At 35.7% G+C, this 18,040-nt stretch overlaps 1 protein-coding gene across 1 annotated transcript; it reads left to right on the plus strand.

Annotated features, from left to right (window-relative positions):
- Positions 1–6,145: 6,145 nt before the first annotated feature.
- LOC107805609 (uncharacterized) lies at positions 6,146–9,819 on the plus strand. The gene is made up of 5 exons (XM_075228349.1): positions 6,146–6,672; positions 6,766–7,272; positions 7,417–7,622; positions 8,589–9,065; positions 9,161–9,819. The coding sequence occupies exons 1-5, from the start codon at positions 6,330–6,332 to the stop codon at positions 9,593–9,595; spliced, it is 1,968 nt and encodes a 655-aa protein (XP_075084450.1). The 5' UTR covers positions 6,146–6,329; the 3' UTR covers positions 9,596–9,819.
- The last annotated feature ends 8,221 nt before the right edge of the window (positions 9,820–18,040 follow it).

The following is an 18,040-nucleotide window of genomic DNA, read 5'->3' on the forward strand; positions in this document are numbered from 1 at the left end:
CCGGCGAAACTTATAAAATCCGATAACCCATTCAATTACGAGTCCACCCATACCAATTTTACCAAAATCCGATAACAACTCGACCTCCAAATCTTAAATTTTCGTTTTTGGAAGATTTTGCAAAAATCTTGATTTTTCTTCCATAAATTCACGGATTCATGATGTAAATGAGTATGGAATCATGAAATATAATCAATATAGGATAAGGAACACTTACCCCAATGTTTTTCCGTGAAAATCGCCCAAAAATCGTCCAAAAACCGTGCTCCAAAAATCCAAAACGAAATGAATGAAATGAGCAGTTTTGGTCCTTAAGTTTATGCCAATCCGTCACTACAAGTCCATTTTTCGTCACTAAAAGTCTACCAGAAACAGCTCTACCAGTCTTACTTCAATTGATCATAACTTTATATACAAATGTCCAAATGATAAATGGTTTAACTTTCTGGAAACTAGAATCCACCGACTACAACTTTCGTGTTTTGTAATTATTCGGATTCCTTATGCATTGCGAGATATAAGCTCCCAAAGTCAGCTGCATGCATCAGAATTTCTGGCGAAACTGCTCTACCAGCCTTCATTCAATCCGTCATAACTTTCTGTACAAATGTCCAAATAATGCATAGTTTAACTTTCTGGATCCTATAATCATACGACTACAACTTTCATGGTTTGCACATTTTCTGATTCCTTATGAATTGTGAGATATAAGCTTCCAAAGTCAGCTCTGCGATTGCACTGGTTGCTGTCCAAAAACAGCTTCTGCAGCAGAAAATTCCAGCAGTTCCTTTTTGTCCGAAATCCATTCCGTTAACCTTCCGAAATCCACCCGAGACCCTCGGGACCTTAACCAATTATTCCAACATGTCCCAAAATACCATACGAACTTAGTCGAGGCTTCAAACTACATCAAACAACATCAAAACGACGAATCGCACCTCAAATCAAAATCAATGAACTTTGAACTTTTAAATTCTATATCTTGTGTCGAAACACATCAAATCAATTCGGAATGACTTCAAATTCTGCACACAAGTCATAAATGACATAACTGAGCTATGAAAATTTTCAGAATCGGATTTAGAACCCGATATCAAAAAGTCAACCCCTCGGTCAAACTTCCCAAAAATTCAACTTTCGGGTTTTCAAGCCTAATTCCACTACGGACTTCCAAATAAAATTCCGATCATGCTCCTAAGTCCAAAATTACCATACGGAGCTGTTGGAATCATCAAAATTCTATTCTGGGGCCGTCTGCACATAATTTGATATCTGGTCACTATTTGAACTTAAACTTTTAATTTTTTATCAAAATTCCATATCTCGGGCTAGAGACCTCGGAATTTGATTCCGGCCATACGCCTAAATCCCAAATCACGATACGAACCTACCAAAATTATCAAAATAGTGATCTGAGTCTGTTTGCTCAAAATGTTGACCAAAGTCAACTTAGTTGAGTTTTAAAGCTCTAATTCATATTTTAATTCATTTTTCACCTTAAATTTTTCGAAAAAGTTTCGGACTGCACACGCAAGTCGAGTAATGATAAATAGTGCTTTTTGAGGTCTTAGAACACAGAATTAATTATTAAATTTAAAGATGACATTTTGGGTCATCACAATACCACATACCATAATCATTCTCAACCATAATTGCCATCACTACCAATTCAATCACCACTAGCTATTATTCAGAACCACCACCATCAACCAAAACCACCACCAAACACTGTCTCTAGTCGACATTCACAAGCACCGTAGTTAGCCATCACCACCACTAACTACCATATTTAAAAAAAAAATTATATATATATATATATATTATTGATAAAATATTAGATTAATTAGTATTTTATTTGAATTTTGTGTTTATTAATTTTTAAATAAAGATAAATTTTATACATTCAGATCTTAAAAAACAAACAGTCTTAATTATTTAGTATTCAGATCTTAATACAAATCTTAATATTCATATGTGATTGAGATTCAGATGTTTTAATCTTAATGCATATCTTGAATTCTTATATTCAGATGTGTATTCAGATTCAGACGTCTAAATCTTAAAAAAAAAAAATGATTCGGAATAATTTCTCAAATTGAAGAAATAGTAAATTTAACGTAGCCAATTTGAACTTTCGTGCTAAATTTATTGAAGTGTCGGCATTGAATTGAAGTCGAATAAATTGAACCAAAAATCGTTCAATATGAATGATGATAACTCCTTCAACTTGTTCCGTTCCTTTCCCAGTCAACAACGTCGTTAATTTTCCTGTAGACATGCTTTAGTTGGATTACGCGCAGAGGTAAAATTCTCTGAATTATACTTGTTAGTCAATGTTGACTTTGTTAGAAAATTTGATAGATATGCAAAATCCAAATATTAGCTTACGAGAGGATTGGCTTTAGGTTTTATTATTTTTGTCTGTTTGCTTAACGCTCAACCAATATTTGCTGTGTGCAAATAGATGCGAATTTCCAACAGAAATAGAAGAGATTTGCAATACTAAATGTCTAAATCCCACAAGAAAATTAAATACTTCATTTGACTCTTCTGCCTTAATTAACATATGTTGAATTCCAACTTCTTAGCATGTTTACTATTTTTATCTATGCCTCCACCACTAAAAATCCCCACAAGAGCAAAATAGAAACATCATACAAGAAGATAATTTGCCCTATCTGTGAGATCGAGTGGGAAAGAGAATACGGACCACATTTTTCACACAATATTTTATAACCAAAAGATTCTGGAACGATCTACTTTCCCATGAAGAACTTGTTAAACTGGATCAATACAACTATGTTTAACAGAAATAACAATGTCTTCAATAAGAAAAATGATTACATCAATGTTAAACATGTACTTAATTAAAGCTATGGAGTTTCATACACTTGCAAATAAAAAGGCTATCATGAAAAAGAAAAGAAAAGAATGAAAAGAGCTTCACCACAAAAAGAAAAGAAAAGAATGAAAAGAGCTTCACCACATCATCATGTATACGTAAGAAGTTTCAAGTACTATATATATATATTTCTTGGATGCAGTTAAAAGCTTGACCTACATGAGTTTTCAATAAAGTAGTACTACATTTACTAGCAGAAACATCTACATGTAACCCATATAAGTTTGCTCACGGTTGAGAATTTTGAAGAAAAAGCTTCTAGAAGCATGATATTCTGAACTTAGGTATCCTAGTATATATTGTACGGACTTTCCAAAATATTATCGTATCCGTATTAGATTCTTTAAATTAAAAATACACTATTTTTGGAGGATCTGACACACACCCCGTCGACATTTTCAGAAGATGCGATCAACATAGATCCTAGTACAGGTTTATAGTTAATGCTAGCATTTAACGGGTGTGCACATCAGGTACGTGAGAAGAGGAGGACCTACTGAACAATAAAAGCCTTAATGGTGTTTTGAGCAGTTTGCTCAAATATTTTCACTTGCCTGTTGACCTGGATTTGATGTATAGTAATCAACTTAATTAGTTATGTTTAACATAAATCTATTAACATGTTTATGTCTTAAAAAATATTTTTTATTGTTTAAAAGGTGTAATATCTGTTCGTACTTGGTTCTTGCTTTTCTTTTGGTATCTTATATTTGTATAGTATTCTTCACCTTCAATTTTCATTATTGCAATTTTTAGAGGAATGTTTGAAAGAACTTATATAAGGTGTAGTGTGCACAAATTATGCCAATTTTAGAGGGAATGTCAGTGCAATTTAGTCAATATGCATGCGAATTTAATTAATAAAACATGAATTATTAATATTTATAAAATATCTCTTTTTAAGAGAGAAATAATCTTCCAAGATATCTAAAATGGATAATAAGTAATAACCAAGGAAAGTTCGAGTGCTCAAGAAAGAAAAATAGAAGCATGTAAAATGGACGTGATTGGTTCTATTATTTCGCATTAATCGATGGGTACAAATATGGAAATTAAGACCACTATATATCGAGCATATAATAAAATAATTAAGCTTGTTTTGAGTTAATTGGTTTTTAATTTTATGTCTTTTTTTCACTAGAGATCTTTATATTTATACATAGTAGATTTATAAACAACATATAAAAAAGCTGTGCAGAGTCATTTTTTTCTATTCAAATACCATTTCTTCCATTAATCCTTGTACGCGGCATGATTCATGAACCAATCTAAGGAATCAGCAGCTAACAAATTAAAAACTACTTCCTCTATTTCAAAATACAATGTTTGACACTTTCCGTTTCATAAGGTTCAAATTAATTAAACTTTAGTTAATACTGAACATTTTCTTTTGGTCATATCAATATGAAAAAATGATAAACACAATACTTTCGTGCAGTTTTTGTCCTTTCAAACTATCTTCTATTCTTATAGCTAGATTCCACTTGCTAATTGCTTACATGACTCTATTTTCTTTTTTCGGGTGGCTTCCTGTTTAATTTGTTTGCTTTTAAATCCCATTACAGGTTGCGGTTAATTTGAGGCGCCATCCATTTTGACCAAATCGTACATTGGAAAATGAAAAAGCAACTTCCTTCATCCCATAGATATACTCTCATTTAAATGTTTTTAAAACAGAACTGGATATACGATACAAACACAAGTGGTTAAAACTTATGAAACAAGATTACGTTGTTTTTTATTCTTATATATTTTGAAACTTGTATGTAATATATTTGTAGTTCCATGGAACATATAGCAGTCATTCACTATATAAGCCTAATTTTTCTCAGAACTGATTTTTTATGTTATATTTTACCTCTATATAATAACTTTCTACCTATAACAACAACAATCATCTTTATGACCGTACACTTTTTGTAAAATTACCCCTCTATAACAGCCATATAGATTTACTAAGATTATTATTAATAATAATTCTGATATTTTAATCAAATATTTTATAACTTTAATATAAAACTTATAATAGAAATATATATCTTAAAGATAACAGTAGGTTCCATGAAAATATGCACATTATTATTATTATATTTTTTTGAAGATCTTCAAATGATATATTTTTCATTAGAAAAATGCCAAAAGATACTTAAAAGATTTATTTATACTTTTTGAAGATATGCATATCATTCTTTTTTATTGGAAGATCTACACATGATATATTTTATATTGGACAAATGCCAATATTATGTAAACGTAATATATTCATATTTTTTAAGATATGCACATCATAATTTTTTATTTGAAGAGATTTGCACGTGATACTCTTTTGCCGAAAGCGTTGATGCAAATCTTTGCCGAAAGCGTTATACCGCTAGTAAGAGACTGAAATTTACGAAACAAGCTACAATTATGGAGTTCTTCCATCAATCTTGAAAGATTTAATTGTGTGCCTTAGAGTTTAAATGTTTGTACGTTTAGTTATGAATTTTTTTAATAATGTATTAGATTTCTTTAGCATTTAATTCGTGAAATATTCATATCTTTTGAGATTTTGAATTTAAATATTTTTTTACCTTTATATGTAATATTAAAAAAGAAAAAAAATTAATTTTTGGATAACTTTTGTCTATAACAGTCAAAATATATTCAAACGTCAAATGTTGTTATAGATGTATAACAGTCATTCACTATAAAAGTCAAAAATTTCGGAACAAACGATTTTGTTATAGAAAGGTTTGACTGTACTCCATATATCCAATCTTGGATCAGTATTCGCTTGTGAAGGAGTAATTTGACCCATTCTTGAAGCTATATCGAACTATATTACTTTGTTTTTAATGAAAATTTTAGATATTCAAAATTACACAAAAATTAATATATAAGTTACTATTTTCCTTAAATGCAAATGGCTAAACAATATTTTCTTTGTGTCAACCAATTTGACCGGAAACTGAACATACGGTCTTAAACATGTAATGGCATTCATGTGGCTGTTAAATTTCTAGATTTGTGATCTTAAGCATGTTATAACTGTGCTAAAATATGAAGGTTACATATAAATTGTTTCTACATATAAAAAGAGGTTACTCTTGGTCAAGTAAATTTAAAAAATGGAATAGACAGATATACGTTAAAATGTTGGTCAAATTCGTAGCTTCAATTTTTGAAAACGACAATTGGGAAATATTTGGAGACTGAGGTGGTATTACTCTACTTTAATACCAATTAAGTATTTCGGAAAATACAGTCACATCCCCTAGATTCATCATCATTAATTATCCTTCTAATTTCCCCCCTGAAATTCTCTACTCGTTTCGCCTATAAATACCCCTTCTTTCCATCATCTCAAACACACTAAATTTTCTCATCACAACTCTAAAAATCTTCCTTTATTTTCTCTCCATTTTTATTCTCTTTGCTTTTCAACATGGATTACGAGCAACTCATGTTGAGAGAAACTCTAAGAGGGCAAAGCATAGAGCACAATAAGAAGTATACTACTGTTTCTAGTACTGCTTCTTCTGTTGCTTCACATGAAGATTTGAGGAGCAGAATTGAGTCATTTCATATGCTAGAAAAGGGTAACATATCAAAGAGTGACTCTGCTGAAAAGAAACTTTCTTGGCTACGTTCTCAGATTATCGGTGAAGATGCCGATTTTGAGACTCCTTTTGGGAAACGTAGACTTACTTATGCTGATCACACTGCCTCTGGAAGATGCCTTCACTATATTGAAAATTATATCACTAATAGCGTCCTTCCTTTCTATGGTATATATGTTTCCTTTAGTTCAATACATGAACCTCCTTAAGACCATGAAATAGGAACAGTTTAACATAAACTTTTGTTCTTTATTTTTACAGGCAACAGTCATACCAGTGACAGTTACGTGGGATACCAAACAACAAAAATAGTGCATGAAGCAGCAGCCTACGTGAAGAAATGCTTAGGGGGAGGAGAAGAAGATGCTATTATATTCTGTGGTTCTGGTTCTACTGCAGCCATTAAAAGGCTCCAAGAAGTTATGGGAATTACAGTCCCTTCAATTCTAAGAGAAAAAGTCCTCACAAAATGCTTCCGTAACGAAAGTAAAGAAAGATGGGTAATATTTGTTGGACCTTATGAGCATCACTCTAACATCCTTTCGTGGAGACAAAGTTTAGCAGAAGTTGTGGAGATTGGTTTGGACGAAAATGGACTTGTGGATATGGAAGCTTTGAGGGTTCAGCTTGAATTCTACAAGTCTACGAATAGACCATTGTTAGGTTCATTCTCAGCTTGTAGTAATGTCACTGGAACTTACTCTGATACAAGAGCCATCGCTCGTCTTAATGAAAAAAGGGATAAAGTTAGAAGTCAGAATATGACCAAAAAAATATATACGAGTTTAACTTCTATATATACACCAACAACATAAGATATTTTTATACTATCCGTCATTTAAAAATCTATTACATGTAAGCTGTCAGTACATATAACCTAAATCCTATTTGTCATTATTTGTGTTTTATGGTGCAGTGCTCCATACGCAAAAATAGAGATGAGATCAGGAGAAATAGATGGGTACGATGCTGTTTTTCTTAGCCCTCATAAGTTTCTTGGAGGGCCAGGGACACCAGGAGTCCTTGTAATGAATAAAGCACTCTATCGATTGAGAACTTCACCTCCATCTACTTGTGGTGGTGGTACTGTTGATTTTGTCAACCCCTTTAATGAGAAGGCAAGTTTCTATCTTGTTCTTTTCTTTCTTTTTCATCTTAATGTCCTTTTCACCTTTGATTTCTTTGTGTCAATTATGAAATTTTGCATTATTTGTTTAAGGTTTATTTGCTCAATTTATTCAAACAGCTTGATAGATGATTTTGACTGCTATTTGATGTGTAAACGGCACAATGGGGTTCTTTTCATTTTCCTTCTAAAAAAAATAGAAACTTGTGAAAGTTGATTTAGGTATTGAGCTTGACTAAATAAGTCAACAAAGAATTTCAGACGGCAATACTATTGCACTTTTAACAATTTTTATTGACTTGACTTAGATTTAGTGGTACCATGATATAAATTCCAATAACCAAAATCGAATTCTTATTAAATGCTCTCTTCTTCCATTACCAACCCACATATTTAAAGGATAAATCAGTTTCTCATCTATCTCCATCCCCTTACTATCTTAACTATTTGTTACAAGTTACTAGTAGTAGTTTGTATTTCTCTTCTACTTTATTCTAAAAAATTCACGTAAATATATTATCTCAGATTTAAGGTTAATGATTCGTATTTATAGTGAATAAATAACTCTCTTGAATAGTATGCAACTGCGTCACTATTTCTCTTATTATGGTTTGCAGGAAATAATAATGAATCTTGCCTTGTGTTATTTCTTTTCTTTCAGTAACAAAAAAAGGCAATATGCCTGAGGTAAAACCATTTGATCCTGACTAGTTAAAGGGAAAAATGAAACTATTTATAAAATTAAACTTCTTTGGTATTGTAAACTATTTGATACTACACATTTTTCTGGTCACTATAAGAAACCATTAAAGAAAGATATCATAAGACTTTAAGTTACAAATTTAACTGCTCCCTTTAAGTGTCTAACCTACTGTGTTTTAATTTTTTTTCCTTTTCTGCTTGGCTCTAACGATAATTCTGCGCTAAAACCACTCCTGATATAATATACAATTACCAGGACACACTCTACGTGGAGAACATCGAAGAAAGGGAGGATGCAGGAACACCACCAATCATACAGAAAGTGAGAACAGCTCTATCATTTTGGGTAAAAGAGTTCATAAGTCACAAAGTAATTGAAAGAATGGAGCACGGCTACATTGAGCTTGCACTAGAAAGGCTTCTTCCAAATCCTAACATATGGGTTTTGGGAAATGTAACAGCCAAGAGACAAGCTGTGCTTTCTTTTCTCATTTATACCACCACTTACTCCACATCAGGTGACATCAATGGCGAAGACAACGAGCTTTACCTATGGAGAGAGACAGGGAACAAGAAAGATAAGCCACTTCATGGCCCTTTTGTCGCTAAGCTACTTAACGACCTATTTGGTATTCAAGCTAGAGGAGGGTGTGCTTGTGCAGGACCCTACGGACATATCTTGCTCAAGGTTGATGAACCTCACTCTCTTGCCTTCAAAGAAGCAATTCAAATGGTGAGTCTTTTACATATTCACTAATTATGTCGTCTACATTCCATCACTATAAGGATGCCATATTTCATATCTTATGAGTTTCTCTGTCTTAACAGGGCTATAGTGGAGTGAAGCCTGGCTGGACAAGGGTCAGTTTTCCCTACTACATGTCGAAGGAAGAATTTGAGTTCATTCTAGCAGCACTAGAATTCATATCTGTTTATGGACAAAGGTTCCTCCCTTTGTACCATTTCAATTGGAGGAGTGGTGCTTGGACTTTCAAGAAAAAGGCTTTCAAGGAAGCTCTCATAGGGAGAGACCACAATTGCAACTTTTGTGGCTCACAAATGATACACGGGTTGAACCTAGGTTGCCATGACACTAAAGAAAACAACTACAGAGGAAGAAGCCCTAGCAAAGAAGGTCTTATTTACAATTATGTAAAGTACCTTGAGACAGCTAAGCGTATTGCCAGTCTCCTTCCCAAGTTCCCACATCAACGGTCGATGCCTGAAGAAATCGACCCTAACCTTGTACCCTTTAGAGTCTGAAGATAAAAAAATCACATTGCCGTGAACTTATGCTATTGGAAAGAGAATGATCGTTCTCATTCTCCTAAATGATCGTGCAGTTGTCTAATCTTTGGTTGGGCAATACAAGGGTTATTATATGTAATAAATTAGAGGAATAAGATGACATGAATAAACAATATTTTTAAATATTCTCCTTTTTCTTGTGATTTTTATGAAATTTGTGTTTAATCAATTGGAAACACGTATGTTCATTCTCATTGTTAGGATTGATCATGCCATTGTCTAACATTTAGTTGGACAAATAAAAATAAGTAGAATATGTATTAAACTAGGATGAAGAGATGATTTTGAAGATTTAGGTACCCCAGAAGCAATATTGACAATTACGAACCCCTTTAGAAGCTCTTGTACAATCGATGTGAGAGGTTAAATGTCTCCAACATAGAACTAATTTTGCACCCAAGTAACAGAAACAGAGAGAAAAAGCTTTCAACAGAAACAATTACATGAACAAGTGCGTAATGTGAGTATCCATTGCATATGTATAACATGTGTTCTTTTGCAAATTCCTGACAAGATGTGAAAATGATGCTTCTTCAAGCTGACCAGCTTGCAGCTTATCAAATATTTCAACTAAGCCTTTCCTATATAATTTAGCAGATAATTACGTTTGCTTTTAATATGTAGATGAAGAGGCCAAGGCCACAAAACTTAATCCAACTTGCGCAATTTCAAAGTTTTAAGAACTTTATATAATTCTTCCCTATGAGAATACTAAACTGTTTTCTGAACAGCACTTTTAACATACCAGTCAAGATGGGGCAAACTTTCATGTTATCATAGCACCTCCTCATTTGCAGGTGAGCCTTTTATCCATTTCTAGCTCGCGTACACATAGCCTGTTTTGTAAAGCAAATATAAAGGATGGATGATTTGTGTCCTAACTCCTAAGTGAGGTCAATAGTAATAGGCTTTTTTTTTATTCTCTTCCTCCGAGAGCTCTTCGCCTTGCTCTTGAAATGATTCGTACTCACAACCTATTGTTTGAAAGTGAAGGATGTTCACCACTGAAGCAACCCATCCTTGTCTAATAGTAATTCCTCAATAAAGAAAAATGCCGGGCTTAGCAATGGCAAATGGCAAATTTAAAAATCACCCTTCTAAAATTGATAAAATCAAGCCAAAAATTTTACTTACAAACCACACGCAGTGAAACTCTATACATACCAGAAGCAACTGCGAAATTTTCATTAATTACTTGAGTACCTGTCAGGAGTGATTGTTTTTTGGAGTCCTAATTAAGAATCTGCGGTGCCTCTCAACTGTTCTTATGCAAATTCCTGACAAGATGTGAAAATGATGCTTCTTCAAGCTGACCAGCTTGCAGCTTATCAAATATTTCAACTAAGCCTTTCCTACATAATTTAGCAGATAATTACGTTTGCTTTTAATATGTAGATGAAGAGGCCAAGGCCACAAAATTTAATCCAACTTGCGCAATTTCAAAGTTTTAAGAACTTTATGTTGGGATTAAAGATTGGTGAATGGGAAATGGAGGGAAGAAAGTGGAGGGAAAGTAAGCTCCCTTTTGATTTAGAAAGAGCAAAGTGTCCCTCGTTGGCGGCGGAAAGAAAAATGAATGTGCTTATATTGAGAAAACACTTTTCTTGGTGTTAAATGGATTGGAAAGAAAGTAAGCCTCGCACCGTCGTCGTCGCTCTCTCGGCTTTGTTCTATCAAAGATTGATTGATTAATCTTTTTGGACAAAATTTCTTTCAATTATTTAATTAATTAACGAAAATTCAACCCGGAATAACCCAGGACCCATGACACGACCCAACCCGTTTTCTTTTCCGCAATATTTCAAACAGAAATATTTTCAACTGTTCCAACAGTCATGGCTGTTTCTGAAAGGTTGCAAACCTTTTCAGAAACAGTGTCAGAAAGTCTATAAATATGCTTTGAATCCCAAAATCTTTCCGGACGAAATTTTCTGATTTTCTTCTTCTTCTTCTTCTGCACAAAAATTTTCAATGTGTTTTACAACCATTGAGTGGTTCGAAGTTCATTAGAGTTTTTGGTACCAATACACTGGTGATTAAAAATCATTCTATCGTGGGAGAATAATATTCCAGCACCTCAGGTACTTGAGGGGAATAATTTTCTTAAGGACACACTGTGCATTCAGTGGGCTCAATTTATTTTGAAATTATTTTCAGATATTATTTCGACATTCTGTTGCTACTAACTTTCTGTTTCTGTTTCTATTTCAGAAAGTTTACTGCTTTTTATTATTTATTACAGTAATACAGATTGAGTAACAATCTTAAGGAAATTATTTTATTGTATTCTGTATTCTATTTTTTTTTGGAGATTAAAACCTGTGTGGTTTTCTACTTCTTCTGAATTTTTCTATTCTAATGTGAAGATATAAAAACTTCATTGGAATATTAAAATTCAGAAACGATTTGAAGAACATAAATACTTCATCGTTTACTATGAAACAGTATATAAAAACTTTGGTTTTTATTTATTAAACGTACTGTTTATCGTTCATTACAGTACTGTTTACTATTCTATTTTTTTTCATTAATTGAACTCTTCTGTTGTTGATAGTGAGAAATGGCAATTCATAATGGAAATTCTTCTCCGATTGTTGCGGCAACGACCATAGCCTCGTCAAGCCGAACTCTTGTTCCACCGGCCGAGAAACTGGGGAAATTTCTGGAGCCAGCTTCAAAGGATGGCAGCAAAGGGTATTCTTCTGGCTTACCACACTTGGTATGCAGAAATTCACCGGTGAAGAACCTTCAGTGCCTGCCGCGGACATGCCGGACAACGATAAATTTATGATTGTTGAGGCGTGAAAACAAGCAAATTTTATTTGCAAAGGCTATATCCTAAGTGCTTTGGAGGATGACTTGTACAACGTCTACAGTGCTATGAATACTTTGAAAGAGTTATGGGACGCACTTGAGAAGAAGTACAAGGCTGAAGATGCATGCTTGAAGAAGTTTGTGGTTGCCAAGTTTCTAGACTATAAAATGATAGACATCAAAACCGTTGGAACCCAAGTTCAAGTGGCTGCAATGATTGAAAAATTGCCTCCTTCATGGAGAGATTTCAAAAACTATCTTAAGCACAAGCACAAAGAGATGAAGTTAGAAGATCTTGTGATTCGTCTCAAGATTGAGGAAGACAACAAAATAGCCGAGAAGAAGTCTCGTGGAGATTCAACGTATATGGGAGCTAATATCGTTGAGGAGACTGCTCCAAAAAGTAAGAAGAGGAAGAGGTCTTTTGGACATGGTAAGGAGTAGAAAAAAAAAAATTCAAGGGCAACTGCTACAATTGTGGAAAAGCTGGTCACAAAGCCCCTGATTATCATCTCCCGAAAAAAGATAAGAAGAAGGGACAGACCAACATAGTGGAGAAGAATGATGACATTGATGATCTATGTGCAATGCTTTCAGAATGCAACTTAGTTGGAAATCCGAAGGAGTAGTGGATTGACTATGGAGCCACTCGACATATTTATGCTGTCAAAGAAGCATTTGCGACTTACTCTACTGCTGGTCCCGAAGAAGAACTTTCCATGGAAAATGCTGCAACAACCAAGATTGAAGCTTATGGGAAGATATTCCTGAAGATGACTTCCGGCAAGGTGTTAACGCTCAATAACGTCTTTCTTATTCCTACTATTAGGAAGAATTTAGTTTTTACTTCTTTACTTGTTAAGAATGGATTCAAATGTGTATTTCAATATGACAAAGTTGTTGTAAGCAAGAATGAAATGTATGTTGGAAAGGGCTACCTCACTATAACGACCCGGTCGGTCGTTTTGAATATTATAACCCTGTTCTCCCATTTATTGCTTAATTTATACTTTATAGTTATTTTATGACTTATCAGGTTAGTTGGTTCAAGTCCGGAAGGAATTTGGAATAAAATGAGACACTTAGTCTCATCATTGAAAATTTAAGTTAGAAAAGTTTACCGGATGTGGACCTATGTGTAAAAGACATCGGATTTGGATTCTGATAATTCCAACAGCTCCGTATGGTGATTTTAGATTTAGGAGCGTGTCCCAAAAATTATTTGGAGGTCCATAGTGAAATTAGGCTTGAAATGACGAAAGTTGAATTTTTGGGAAGTTTGACCGGGGGGTTGACTTTTTGATATCGGGATTGGAATCCGATTCTGAAAATTGGAATACCTCCGTTATGTCATTTATGACTTGTGTGCAAAATTTGAGGTCAATCAGATGTGATTTTAGGTTCCGGAGTCATTTGTAGAAATTAAAATTTTCAAAGTTCATTAGGCTTGAATTGGGGTATAATTCATGGTTTTAGCATTGTTTGAGGTGATTTGAGGGTTTCACTAAGTTTGTATGGTGTTTTAGGACTTGATGGTATATTTGGTTGAGGTATCGGGGGGGGGGGGGGGGGGTGAGTTCCGGGAGGGGAGGGGTTAACGGATCATTTTTGGCCTTGCTGAGATTGCTGATATCTGCAGCTGCCTTCTTCTGGTTTCCTTATAGGCGATCACATAGGTCCATCCGCGATCGCGTAAGCTTATTTGGGGCAGGGATATTTTTGTTCTATGCGGTCGCAGAGGAAGGAATGCGATCGCGTACGTGTATTAAGCTATGCTTCGCGAACGCATGGATGAGGTCGTGTTCGCGTAGAAGGATTTGAGCAGTGGATGAGGGGAGGAAATTACTCTAAGCAATCGCGTGGGTCTGAACGCGTTCGCGTAGGTTTGAGAGGCAGTTTTCCGTGTTCGCGTGGAGTCAACCGCATTCGCAAAAGGTCAAATTTAGGGGCAGTCTCTTTTGTGCTGCGCGATCGCGTGAAATAATCCGCGATCGCATAGGGTCAATTTTTGGCAGTGGAAATGTGTGCTTCGCTATCGCGTGATTTGGTCCGTGATCGCATAGAAGAGAGGTCTGGACAAAAAGTTTAAGTTTTGAAAATGGGTCCATTTTCCATTGACGGATTGGAGCTCGGGAAGAGGCGATTTTTGGGAGATTTTCAAGAAAAACAACGGGGTAAGTGTTCTTAACTCATTATTGGTCAAATTACCCGAATCCATAATTCTTTACAACATTTAATGGGTGAATTAAGTTGGAAAGATTAGAAAAACTTCTTGGTTTAAATTGTGGATTTGAGGATCGAGTTGAGGTCGGATTTTGGTAAAATTGGTATGGGTAGACTCATGGTTGAATGAGCTTTCAGATTTTGTAACTTTTGTCGGGTTCCGAGACGTTGGCCCTACGCGTGATTTTTGAGCTAAATTTTGGATTTTGATGGAAAATTAGTATTTTCTTATGGAATTAATTCCAATAAATTTTATTGACTGAAACGAATTATTTGTGACTAGATTCAAGGCATTCAGAGGCCGATTTGCGAGGCAAAGGCATAGCAGAGTAAAGAATTTCACGTTTTGAGGTAAGTAACAGTTATAAATCTGGTCCTGAGGGTATGAAACCCCAGATTTTTGTGTCTTGTGATTATTTTGGAGGTGACACACATGCTAGGTGACAGGCGTGTGTGCATGCACCGAAGAAATTGTGACTTGGTCCGTCCCGTGAAACTGTAAAGTTGAATAACCTGTTGTTAGCCATAAGCTCTCTTTGTGTTGAAGAAATTTGACTGTAAATCATGTTAAAAATCATGCTTAGGCTATGTAATAGTATTGTTGGGACCCACAGAGGTCGCATACTTGTTGAATTATTTGCTAATTTCAGTCTTGTACTCAGTCATGATTTTACTTGTGCATCATACCTCAGTCTTTCTTGATATTTATTGATTTACTATGTTATCTTTGTTTGGGCTGATCTTTGTGATTTTCGAGAGCCCGAGAGACTAGAGAGGTTGAGGACTGAGTAAGGCCGAAGGCCTGTCGGTGAGGTAAGGATATATGGCACGTGAGTTGTCCGTGCAGGATATTATAGCACGTGAGTTGTCCGTGCGGATTAATGCGCTTGGGCTGTAGGAGCCCCTCTGGAGTCTGTACACCCCAAGTGAGCGTGGGTACCTATTGAGTGTGAGTGCTGAGGGCTGAGATCAGAGTGGTTGAGTTGTTATGACGAGTGAAGTGACTGTTGCCCTGAGAGGTTGTACTTTCTTTTCATTTGTTGTTGCACTTAGTTTCTATTTGTCATTGTTGTGAAATTCTCTGAAAGATTCTACATCCGGATTACATGAGTACAACATTTCATCTACAGACAGACGGACAGTCAGAGCGCACTATTCAGATATTGGAAGATATGCTCCGCGCTTGTTTTATAGACTTTGGAGGTTTTTGGGATCATTTCTTGCCACTTGCGGAGTTTGCTTATAATACTAGCTACCAGTCGAGCATTCAGATGGCTCCATATGAGGCATTATATGGAAGGCGATGCCGATCACCAGTTGGTTGGTTTGAACCGGGAGAGGCTCGGTTGTTGGGTACCGATTTGGTACAGGATGCCTTGGATAAGGTCAAGATTATTCAGGATCGACTTCGCACAGCTCAATCTAGACAAAAGAGTTATGCCGACCGTAAAGTTCGTGATATTGCATTCATGGTTGGAGAAAGAATTTTGCTCCAGGTTTCACCTAGGAAAGGTGTTATGAGGTTCAGAAAGAAGGGCAAGTTGAGCCCTAGGTATATCGGAACCTTTGAAATTCTTGAAAGTGTGGGTGAAGTAGCCTACAGGCTTGTATTACCACCTAGTTTATCAGCAGTTCATCCGGTGTTCCATGTGTCTATGCTCCGGAAATATCATGGTGATCCGTCCCATGTGTTAGATTTCAGCTCAGTCCAATTGGACAAAGATTTGACTTACGAGGAGGAGCCGGTGGCTATTCTAGCCCGGCAGGTCCGACAATTGAGGTCTAAGAGTTATCCTTCAGTTCGGGTGCAATGGAGAGGTCAGCCGGTAGAGGAATCTACCTGGGTGTCCGAGTCGAACATGAGGAGTAAATATCCATACCTTTTCTCCAGCTCATGTACTTTTTCTAACTCCGTTCGAGAACGAACGTTTGTTTTAGAGGTGGAGAATGTGATGACCCAAAATGTCATCTTTAAATTTAATAAGTAATTCTGTATTCTAAGACCTCGAAAAGCATCATGTATAATTCCTCGACTTGCGTGCGTAGTCCGTACAATTTTCCGGAAAGTTTTTATGTGAAAAATAGATTAAAATGTTAAATAGAGCTTTAAAACTCAACTGGGTTGACTTTGGTCAATATTTTGAGCAAACGGACCCGGATCAGTATTTTGATAATTTTGGTAGGTCCGTATCGTGATTTGAGACTTGGGCGTATGCCCGGAAACGAATTTCGAGGTCCCTAGCCCGAGATACGGAATTTTGATGAAAAATTAAAAGCTTGAAAGCTTAATGATTTTTAAGAAATTACTGAAGTTGGATTTATTGACCTCGGGTCTGTATTTGGTTCCGGAGACCGGTATAGGTCCACTATAATATTTATGACTTGTCTGCCAAATTTGGTGAGAATCGGAGTTGATTTGACGAGATTCGGATGCCCGGTTGTAAAGATATAAGTTTTAAAGTTTTCTTGAAAATGTTCTTTGATTTGGTGTCCGATTCGTAGTTCTTGGTGTTATTTTGGCGATTCGATTGCGCGAGCAAGTTCGTATGATGTTTTAGGAGTTGGGTGCATGTTTTGTTTGGAGCCTAGAGGGCTCGGGTTGGTTTCGGGTGGTTAACGGATCATTGTTGGACTTGAGGAAAATACAGAAACCTGCTTCTGGTTTCCATCTTCGCGTTCGCAAGGGGAGTCTTGCGTTCGCGAAGAGCAAATTGGGGCTGGCACATTTTGTGCTTCGCGTTCGCGATAGAGAGAATGTGTTCGCGAAGCTTGGGATGCGAAGCTTCGCGTTCGCGAAGGGAATGAGACTGGCCATGTCAATTGCCTTCGCGTTCGCGAAGGCCAAGCCAGGCAAGCTTCGCGTTCACGAAGTAGCCCTCGCGTTCACGAAGAGTAAAAGTTGGACAGCACAAAGTTGTGCTTCGCGTTCGCGAGAGTACCTTCGCGAACGTGAAGGGTAAAAATCCCAGAAACAGAACTTAAGTTCTGAAAATGGGGTTTCGACCCATTTTCAATTCCTTCCCCTTTTTGAGCTCGGTTAAGGCGAATATTTGGGCGATTTTCACGAAAAACATCGGTATAAGTGTTCCTTATCCTATATTGATTATATTTCATGATTCCATACTCGTTTATATCATGAATCCGTGAATTTATAGAAGAAAAATCAGATTTTTCTAAAATCTTCCAAAAACGTGAAATTTAGATTTGAAGGTCCATTTGATATCGGAATTGGATAATTTTTATATGGTTGAACTCGTAGCGGAATGGGTGTTCGTATTTCGTGAGTTTTTTCGGGATTTGAGATGTGGGTCCCGCTGCCGAATATTTTAATGAATTTCAGATTTTCATCCGGAAAATTCGTAA

The sequence above is a fragment of the Nicotiana tabacum genome, chromosome 13, assembly GCF_000715075.1.
Source record: "Nicotiana tabacum cultivar K326 chromosome 13, ASM71507v2, whole genome shotgun sequence".
Taxonomy (NCBI): Eukaryota; Viridiplantae; Streptophyta; class Magnoliopsida; order Solanales; family Solanaceae; genus Nicotiana; species Nicotiana tabacum.